This window comes from Sinocyclocheilus anshuiensis, unplaced genomic scaffold (genome assembly GCF_001515605.1).
Source record: "Sinocyclocheilus anshuiensis isolate Anshui unplaced genomic scaffold, SAMN03320099.WGS_v1.1 scaffold1450, whole genome shotgun sequence".
Taxonomy (NCBI): domain Eukaryota; kingdom Metazoa; phylum Chordata; class Actinopteri; order Cypriniformes; family Cyprinidae; genus Sinocyclocheilus; species Sinocyclocheilus anshuiensis.
In genome coordinates, this window is record NW_015558640.1 from 454361 (window position 1) to 464775 (window position 10415).

Below are 10415 nucleotides of genomic sequence, written 5' to 3' on the forward strand. Positions count from 1 at the left end.
TGTGTGTGTGTGTGTGTGTGAGTGTTTGTTCATGTAGATCTTCTCCCGTTTGCTTTCTTCATGTCTCTTCTGCTGTATTATTTGTGTCGGTGTGAGTAAACGACCAAATCTAATTAGCAGCGTTTAATCAAGTGCTTAATGGGAGACGGTCGCTTTGACTCGATTTGAGATGTCTTAATTGACTTGTGGATCTTGTAGACACACAGCAACAGATTCAGAGTCAGTCAGTCGCACAAATAAACGGCTCCGCTCCAAAACCCAGTGCGCTGCCTACCTAGACAGCATTCCAAGACTTCATATGTGATCCTGTGCATTCTTTTGCCCCAAAACAGGCTTATTATAGTTTCTACTACTACTACTACTAATTATTATTATTATTATTGTTGTTGTTTTAAAACTTAAATATAAAAAATGAAAAAAAACTTATTTGTTACTAAACGTTAACTGAAATAAAATATATTTAAAAAAACGTAAACTTATTTTATTTTAGCTTGTTGCCAAGGCAACATTTCTTATTTTAGTTTAGCTTAGGTTGAAGTACTAAAATAACTAAAACTAAAACTAATGAATAAACTAAATATTATTACTAAAACCTAATATTCAATATTACTAAAATAAATATTAATAAATATTATATGGGCATATTAAAAAACTAATGAAAGTTTAAAAAAATTTCTAAAGGTTTAACTAAAATTAAAGTGAAAACAGAGTCTATTTCAAAATATTGACAATAACTATAATAGAATATAAAAAACACATCACCTGAGGTATTATTGTTAGCTTAAAAAATCATTAGCTGAAATAAAATAAAATAAACTACAGCTCATTACTAAGGCAACATTTGTCGTTTCCATTTAGTTTAACTTACTAAAAAAACAATAAATAAATAAAAAAACTACTACAAATGACAAAAACACAACAAAAAGTTACTAAAACTTAAAGTGAAAACTGAAAAAAATTCAAAATATCTAATATTGATTTAATTCTGATTCAAAATATTAACAAAAAGTGTAATAGTATATAAAATACTCAAATAACACTGAATCAAAGGCAGTGTTGCGTATATTCTTCATGGAGAACACAATCCCATAATGCACTGCAGCACAACTCCGTCCCGGGTGGCGAAGTGAGAGAAATGCTGATTATTAATATACTATTTAATCATTTATCCAAAGCCACTTACAGATGAATAATAGAAGCAATCAGACCAACAAGAATTTTTGCCTGGATTCTAGTTAGCATTGTTTTGTTCTTGTTAGGTCTCTCTCAGCACAGTTTTGCTTGTTTTAATAGTTTTATATTTGATCAGTGCCATCCAGAGACACTTGTGCTGCTCTTTTGTTCCCAGAGCATCAGTTTTAATGGGATCGGCCGTTTGAGAAGCTGTTGTAACTGTCAGCGATTGGTTCTGAGCTGTGTGTGGGCGTGTAACACCCCTCACAGTGGTTCTGAGCTGTGTGTGGGCTTGTAACACCCCTCACAGTGGTTCTGAGCTGTGTGTGGGCCTGTAACACCCCTCACAGTGGTTCTGAGCTGTGTGTGGGCCTGTAACACCCCTCGCAGGGGTTCTGAGCTGTGTGTGGGCGTGTAACACCCCTCACAGTGATCCGAACACTAACATCAGGCTGTTGTTAGGGTCGACAGGAAGTCGTGTGTCTCTCGCCGCCTCACTTCCTCTGCACACTTCTGTTTCTGTCCATCCTATTAAACTGCTTACCTACCCGCGTTATTTTAGTATTACTGAGATACTATCATAGTTTTTATTAGTATTTTAAATGGTTTTATTTTTATATATTAATTTTTTTTATTAAATACTTTTTTTTATTATTTATATATAATTTTAGTTAAAGTTTTAGTAAGTTCATTGTGTTTTTATCACTTTAGTGACAAGTTTTTTGTGTGTTTATTTTTTAATGTTTATATCGTTTTTTATAAATTTGTATTTCAAATAAAGTTAAGCTAAATGAAAACGAGAAATGTTGCCTTGGCAACTAGCTGAAGTTGTCATTTTTAATAAGAATTAACATTTTAATAATAACCATAAACAATGATATTAATAATTAATTAAAATAATTGTAATATATGTTTAAGATCATTTTATTTTTTTATACATTTTGTTTTATTTCAGTTAAAATTTAATTATTTCAAGTAGCAAATTATTTTTTATTTTATTTTATTTTTTACGGTTTTAGTTTTATTTAACTCTAATAACCCTGTTACATGCACTTTATTAAAGGGATAATTCATGCAAAAAAATGTCCTGTATGATATATTATAATAATTATTTAATGATAATTATCATTTTAATAGTAATCATAAACAATATAATTAAAAAGAATACATTTTTATATAATTTTAATGTACTTTTTTAATGTTTTATTTCAGATAACACTTATTTTATTGCACTTTATTAAAGGGATAATTCATGCAAAAATAAATCTTCTGTCATCATTGGCTCGTTTCAAACCTGTATGAGTATGACCATGAGATAAAGGTTAAATGTGGGTCTGTTTGAGGGTGTTTAGTGCCTTCATTAACACTCAGTTTGCTGTGATCGGCTCAGGACTGTTTCACGGTGGAAGGTGAAGATCTGAAGCATGACTTCAAGCGACTAAAGCTGGCCATGGAGATGGTGGGATTCCTGCCGGCCACCAGAAAACAGTGAGTTACAGCCTGAAAAACCTGACCGAGCTCACGATAAAACGCTCTGAAGCGTGCCGTCAGACACGGGACACACTCTCTGCCTGTCAGTCATTTGCTGCGTTCAGGTTTGCCGACATCTGATTGGCTGACGTGACATTAAGGGGTGGGGTTTGGATGGATTTGTCAGTTTTCTGCTTGCTTTATTGTGAGATTTGACTCAGGTTTTGTTCTCCGCAGAATCTTTTCTTTACTGTCTGCGATCCTTCTCCTGGGGAATATCCGTTACAAGAAGAAGACGTACAGAGACGACTCCATCGATATCTGTAACCCAGAGGTGCTTCCTATCGTCTCTGAACTGCTGGAGGTGAGACAATAAAGTCAACATTTGCAACCCACCGAACTACTTTTTTCCCCTTTGGAATCACATGCAGTGATTAATCGTTTTTTTTTAGTTTAGTTTAGTTTAGTTTATTACTTAATTTTGTTTTGTTTTATTATTTTATTTGTTAATTTAATTTAAATTTTATTTTGTTTCATTTTATTTTATACATTTTTAGCATTTTACATTTTTATTTTATTTATTTTTTATTTTTTATTTTATTTTTAGCATTTTACATTTTTATTTTTATTTTTTTTATTTGATTAATTTTTAGCATTTTACATTCTTATTTTATTTCATTTTTGTTTAATTTTATTTTGCTTTATTTATTGTTATTTCATTGCATTTTGTTTCATTTTATTTTGCTGTATCTTATTTGTGATTAATGATTCAGTGATTTTGTTGTTCATGTGGTTTTGATTTTTGTAGCGCTGTGGCTCCGCCTACAGTCAAATCTCATTTCTCTTTCATTGAGGACTGAATCATTATTTGATGATAGAAATGTGCGTCATTATGACTCTCTGATGCTCCAATAGTTTCCACCTGCTTCTATAAAGCATTTGGTTGAGTTTAACTAATTCTTTTTCATACAAATAATGCTAATTCAGTATAATTTATATATATAGAATTTATATTATTATAGAATTTATTCATATTTTGAATTAAAAATAATACTATTTTAGTATCATTTATATATTATTATAGAATTTATTCAAATTTTGAATTAGTTTTTTTTTCAGATTTCATTTTAATTTTAGTTTAAGCTTTTTTTAGAAATTTTATGTGCTTTTTCATTTTAACTTAATTGTAATTTTTGTTGTTTTTTGTCACTTTTTGTGTTTTTTAAATATTTTTTTTTTTTTTTTAATTTTTTTTTTTAAATTTTTTTATTTGTTTAAATATTTTTTTATTTTTTTATTAATTTTTATTTTAGAACTTTATCATTTGTCACATAATCCATTTCTATTTTTGCATTTTAATTTTAATTTGTTAAATTATTCATTTCTATGTGTTTTTTCAATTCTTGTTTTTTAAATATTTCTAGTTTTTTTAAATACATTTTTATTTTATCAGTTGTATCACTTTATCAAGTTTCATTTATGTTTTTAATAAGTTTTCCAGTCTAATATTTTGTATTTTATTTTATTTCACTTTATTTAATTTAATTTAATTCTTATTTTTAAATTTTATTATTTTTAAATTTTATTTTACAAAACACATTTTTACTAGTTTTAGCTTAGTTTCACAGTAACAGCACTGTTGATGAACGTCGTCCAGTAGTTTATTTGTTTGATTTACTCTGACTGCAGCGAGTCTTCGGCCTGAAGACTGAAGGTTTTTCTGCTTTATGACCTTTAGTTTCCTCGTTTGTGTTTTTTTTTACGATGTTTTAGTCGTTTCTGTTCACATTGGTGCAAGAGTTTTGCAGTGTTAATCTATCACACAAACACACACATGCAGCAGCAGTAAAACACACGAGTTTATGTGATCTAATAGGATAAAATGGATGTTTATATGCATTCGAGGCTTTTATAGGGAAACACTTGCACGCTAAGGCGGGCTAACGTGTGTCCGCATCTGTCTGTGGGTTTTTCTTGAAATGTCCCATTGGAAAGTGTGCTTATGTTGAAAATCACATTCTGTCCAAACACAGATTCATATTACAGAGTCAAACGGTTTTTGAGTCGCTGTAGCTGCAAAACTGGTTTAATGCTAAACATGTGCACTTCTCATGGTTTGTGTGCAGGTGAAGGAGGAGATGCTTTTCGAGGCTCTGACCACACGAAAGACGGTAACGGTGGGCGAGAGATTGATTGTGCCGTACAAACTAGCCGAGGTGAGTCAGTTATTTCATTAGACACTCGTTCAGATCTTCTTCATGAGCCTGATGTGGTCTATTGCGAAATCTTGACGTTTGTGTGAAGTTGTGACGGGTTTCGTGAGGTTTGTGGTCTGGAGTGTGGGGTTTTTAAGAGTTTTCCTGTGAGCTGTTTACTCTTGAATCCTCCTTCATCGCCTCAGTGTCATCGTGCATCGTTATCTTCTTCCACCCACACCACAAACTCATTTCCCACCGTCCAGACCCAGCCGAGGTCTTCCTCAAACCTTTACATTTGTGCGTTTACCGTGCACTTGTGTATAAAGCATCTTACAGTGCATTATATAACATCTCAGAACATTATACTGTAGATCTGAGAAGAGTTTAACATATTTATTTCTTTGTTTCTATATTTTAATTAATTAATTAATTAATTAACTTTTTTACCTTTTGTTTTAAAATGTGTTTATTTATTTATTTATATGCATTTTATTTATATTAATTTATTTAGTTTTATTTATTTATTTTACTATTCATGTTCGATAGTAGCATGCTCTACCAATAGAGATGCAGGAAACTAAATAAAAAATAGACAAAGCATTTCAGAATATTATACAACTGAATATAGTTTAAAATGTGTTTATTGTTTTTTATTTATTAGATTTATAAATAGACACCATTTTGAAATATCCAACTGAGAAGTGTTTACAATTTGATTATTTATTTTTATTTGATTTGTTTTGGATAGTGGCATGTTGTACCAATAGAGATTCAGGAGATAAAAAAAAAATAGATAAAACATTTTAGAATATTATACAACTGAGAGGAGGTTACCGTACATTTATCTATCTTTATTTTGTTTCTTTGTTTAATTATTTATTTGTATTTATTTTTTATTTACTTTTAATTACAATATTCTTTTGTGTGTGTGTGTGTGTGTGTGTGTGTGTGTGTGTGTCTGTGTGTCTGTGTCTGTGTGTGTTTATAAAGATACACAAACTCAGTAGTTTATCCAGAAACCCCAGTGGTTCAGAAACACACACACATCATTTAGTTTCAATTTATTTTTATTTCAGTTTTAGTGTTTTTTAAATATATTTCTGTATAGGTTTTATTATTTTTTTATTTTTAATTTTAACTTTATTAGTTGTATCACTTTATAATTTTTTATTTATTTATTTTTATTTATTTAATAAATTTTATTTGTATTTATTCATTTTACTTGTATTTTATTTTATTCATTTTTATTTTATTTAATTTTTTCAGAGACACACACACACACACACAGATGCAGGTTTTTCTGTGATCTTAATGATGAGTGATACTTACATTTTCCTCTATGTGATCAAAACAACTCTCAACTCTCTTTAAATGTTAAAGTGTTGTGAATAATGAATCACGCAGGGGGTTTTATATAATGTTTCGTCCCTCCTCCAGAGTTTGGCTAAAAGTTGAATCAATAATGCAGGAGCTTATTCTGCAGAACTGAACATGAGCTTGTGGTTTATTATGAATATAGTCTGCGTTTAAATCCATCAGCTTTTGGCCTGAGTGTCCTTGAGTCTCTCAGCAGCCAATCAGCTTCATTCTTCCCATCAGGCCCGGCGACGCGCGTACGCTTTCTCATGCTGCTGCACGCTTCATGGGTGTTAAGTGGAGAGTGTTTTATATGTTTTGGCTCGTACAGGTTCAGTAAGTGGCTGCAGCTTTATGGGCTTTGCACATGCTGAAGGAGATCTGTGTGCCGCTCGAGCTTTAAATCAGCTCATTACATTTTATTCATTATATAGGTTTATATAGGTTTTTTTTATTGTTTATACGATCTACACTGTAATTATGTGTTTATTTATTTATTTTTGAGTTTGTAAATAAAACAGATTAGTTGAGTACGTTTTACAATAAATATGACTTTCTACTTTAATTTTAATTTAATTTTAGAATTTAGCATATCATTCAGTGTTACTTGCCATTTCTTTGTAATTAATTGTGACATTTGCTAGCAATTTCTGAGTGAAAATTTCTACACCAATTTTTCTTTCAGTATTCACACACACACACACACACACACACACACACACACACTCACTCACTCACTCACTCACTCACTCACTCACTCACTCACTCACTCACTCACACACGCACACACGCACGCATTCACTCACACACACACACACGCACACACGCACGCACGCACGCACTCACTCACTCACTTACACACACACACACACACACACAGGTTTTTAATTACTCCTGTGATGGCATGCTACAGGTTTGTGTGACACGGGAAATGACGACTTGGAAATTCAGGGACGTTTCAGTGTGTGAGACCACAGTTTCCCCTAAACAAGCCTGAGACACACACTTTCCCCTGCAGAAACACAATCTCACTGTAATATCTGAGTTTCATACAGTGCTTTCAGTTATTGAAGCAGCAAACACGTCCTCTGCTTTGTCCTTGTTTTATCTTTATTTCTCATTGAACGTTGGGTCTGTTCTTCGGTTGTTCACGCTTGACTCTGTAGATGCTGGTGATTTCAGGCAGACATCACTCTCGGTTTCCTCACAAAATTTAAAAATCTAGTTTGAGCTGTTCATGTATTTCCTGATTTAGTTACATTGACTGGCTATGAGTGAGTATGTGTGTGTTTGTGTGATGAGGATCTGAGACTGTAAACACACACACACACACACACACACACACACACACACACGTGTGATGGCGGTGATTGACAGGTGTGTGTCTGCACAGGCGGGGACGGTGAGGGACTCAATGGCCAAATCTCTGTACGGCGCTCTGTTCGACTGGATCGTCTTCCGCACAAACCACGCACTGCTCTACAACAAAGACCTGGAGGATTCAGACAAGGTACAAACACACACACACAAACACACACACACACACACACACAGGTTTGTTGTCAGCTGCATCTTCACAGCTGCTCACAGTACTTCAGATGTAATGTTATGCTCTGTGAAAGGTGTGTATATATTTGTTCACACATTCACACAATAGCAAGTAATAATCCTAGTATACGCATTTTCTCCCATTATTGGCCGTTTGTAGTGACTGATTGTTCATCGATGTCTCTTAGCTCTGACTGAGAGTCATGGTGTGGTGAAATCACGCGTGTCACGCTCCTGCATCAGTGTTCAGTTGCACATTGTCGTGATGTGAGGTGTGTGTGTGTTTCAGATCCTGTCCATCGGCGTGCTGGACATCTTCGGCTTCGAGGACTACGAGAACAACAGCTTCGAGCAGTTCTGCATCAACTTCGCCAACGAGACGTTGCGGCATTACTTCAACCAGCACGTCTTCAAACTCGAGCAGGTAACATCTTATAACAGAATCTGATCACGAGTGCCGTCGTTTACTGTGATCATCAGTGACATGTGTTTGTGTTTGTGTGTGTGTTTGCGGTGTGTGTGGTGTGTGTGTGTGTGTGTGTGTCAGGAGGAGTATCGGTCGGAGGGCATCAGCTGGCACATGATCGACTACATCGACAACACGGCCTGCATCGACCTCATCAGTAAGAAACCCACTGCGCTGCTCCACCTGCTGGACGAGGAGTGCAAGTGAGTCTCTGACATCTGAAGCCTGTCTGACAGAAACAGCTCTCACAGTTATCATGCAGCACATTATGTGTTTCCCTCGCTTTTCCTTTATTAAAGTATCCTTGTTTGGATTGCACAGAAATGTGTAGTAAATATTAAGCTACAGTAGAAGCCGATTCCATTGGATTTAGTCACACTAACGTTTATTTAATTCTTTATTATCATTATTGTTGTTGTTTGTTATACTGTTGTAGCATCAGAAAACTGGATAGTCATCACAAATATTAAAATCAGTTTTATTTTTATAGTATTTTTGCTGTTTTTTTAATAATTTTTTTAAATGTCTGTATAGTTTTTATAATTTTTTTTTAATTTTAATTTAAATTCACTTTTATTTTTAGTAATTTTTGTTGTGTTTTTATTTATTATACTTTTTTTGTTAATCTTTTTTTTTTAAAATATGTCTATAGTTTTTTTATTTTATGCTCTGTTCTTGTATAAACTTAATTACTAATTTTTGTTAATTTTTTTAAAATATGTCTATAGTTTTTTTATTTTATGCTCTGTTCTTGTATAAACTTAATTACTAATCAAATATTGCGATTATTTTTATATTTGTGTATTTAAAATGTGTATATTTAGTAATCAAACTTTGAAAACTAATATTTCATATTTATTTGTAAATCCTATATGCATTTGTTATTCATATATATATATATATATATATATATATGTGTGTTTTTATTATTTTTATTTTTATTTCAGTTTTAGTTATTTTAGTACTTCAGGTTAAAATAAAGGAAAAGTTGCATTGCCAACCAGCATAATAATATTATTTCAGTTAATTTTCATTTTGTTTTAAGTAATGAAAATGTTTTTTTTTAATTGCTTTAGTTTTAGTTTCAGTTAACTATAATAACCCTGAATGAAAGGATACAAGCCTGAATAGATTATTATAAATAAATATCAAATATTGATATATTATAAATAATATATCAAATAAAAAATTAGTTTTTGATTTTAGTAAAGAAGTTAATTTTATACAAATATAAATATAATATAGATACATTATTGTTATAAATCTGTTTCTGTTTAGTAACAATTCTATCATGAAATAGTGATCACATATTAAAGACTGGAGTGTTTGTATAAATGTGAATGTTGTGGTTGGTTTGTAGTTTTCCGCAGGCGTCTAATCAAACTCTGCTGGATAAGTTTAAGCGGCAGCACGAGGGAAACGGCTACATCGAGTTTCCTGCCGTCATGGAGCCAGCGTTCATCATCCGACACTACGCCGGCAAAGTCAAATACAGCGTCAGGGTGAGAAACCACGCTTCAGAGACTCTCAGACCACATCTCAGACCACCAGAGTGTGTGTGTGAGTGTGTGTGAGTGAGTGTGAGTGTGTGTGAGTGAGTGTGAGTGTGTGTGAGTGTGTGTGTGAGTGAGTGAGTGTGTTTGTGTGTGTGTGTGTGAGTGAGTGAGTGAGTGTGTGTCTGACCTCTGACTGCAGACTGTATATGTATATGACACGTTCGCTGTGTCCTGCAGGACTTCAGGGAGAAGAACACGGATCACATGCGTCCGGATATCGTGGCTCTGCTGAAGAGCAGCGGAAAGGCTTTCATCTGCGGCCTGATGGGAATCGATCCTGTGGCCACCTTCCGCTGGGCTGTGATCCGCGCCTTTTTCAGAGCGCTCGTCGCCTTCAGAGAGGCCGGGAAACGACACAAGGAGAAGACGACGACGAGCGGTGAGAAACGCCAGCATTTACTCGACACTGTCGTTACTGTATAATGCACTAAACCAGATCCTGGAACTGTTTTAGATATCATAATAGTGCCAAAGTATCAATTTCAAAACAATGACAAAAAAGATTTTTTAAATAATACAATTATATGCATTTTACAAATGATTAAAATGATTATAAATAAATAAAAATGTATAATAATTATTATAAATAATTTTATAATAATAAAAAACTATAATTTCAGTGTGTAATAAAACATTACAAAAATAAAC

The 10415-nt window shown here is 33.0% G+C and overlaps 1 protein-coding gene across 1 annotated transcript in view; it reads left to right on the forward strand.

Moving 5' to 3' along the window:
* Positions 1–10190, forward strand: part of LOC107680891 (unconventional myosin-IXa-like) — a 57118-nt gene extending 46928 nt beyond the window's left edge. Inside the window, exons 7-14 of the mRNA XM_016476963.1 lie at positions 2564–2661; positions 2881–3007; positions 4770–4859; positions 7591–7707; positions 8035–8169; positions 8293–8414; positions 9572–9713; positions 9945–10190. Of these exons, the coding sequence (XP_016332449.1) occupies positions 2564–2661; positions 2881–3007; positions 4770–4859; positions 7591–7707; positions 8035–8169; positions 8293–8414; positions 9572–9713; positions 9945–10190 (1077 nt within the window). The remainder of the gene's footprint in view (positions 1–2563; positions 2662–2880; positions 3008–4769; positions 4860–7590; positions 7708–8034; positions 8170–8292; positions 8415–9571; positions 9714–9944) is intronic.
* The last annotated feature ends 225 nt before the right edge of the window (positions 10191–10415 follow it).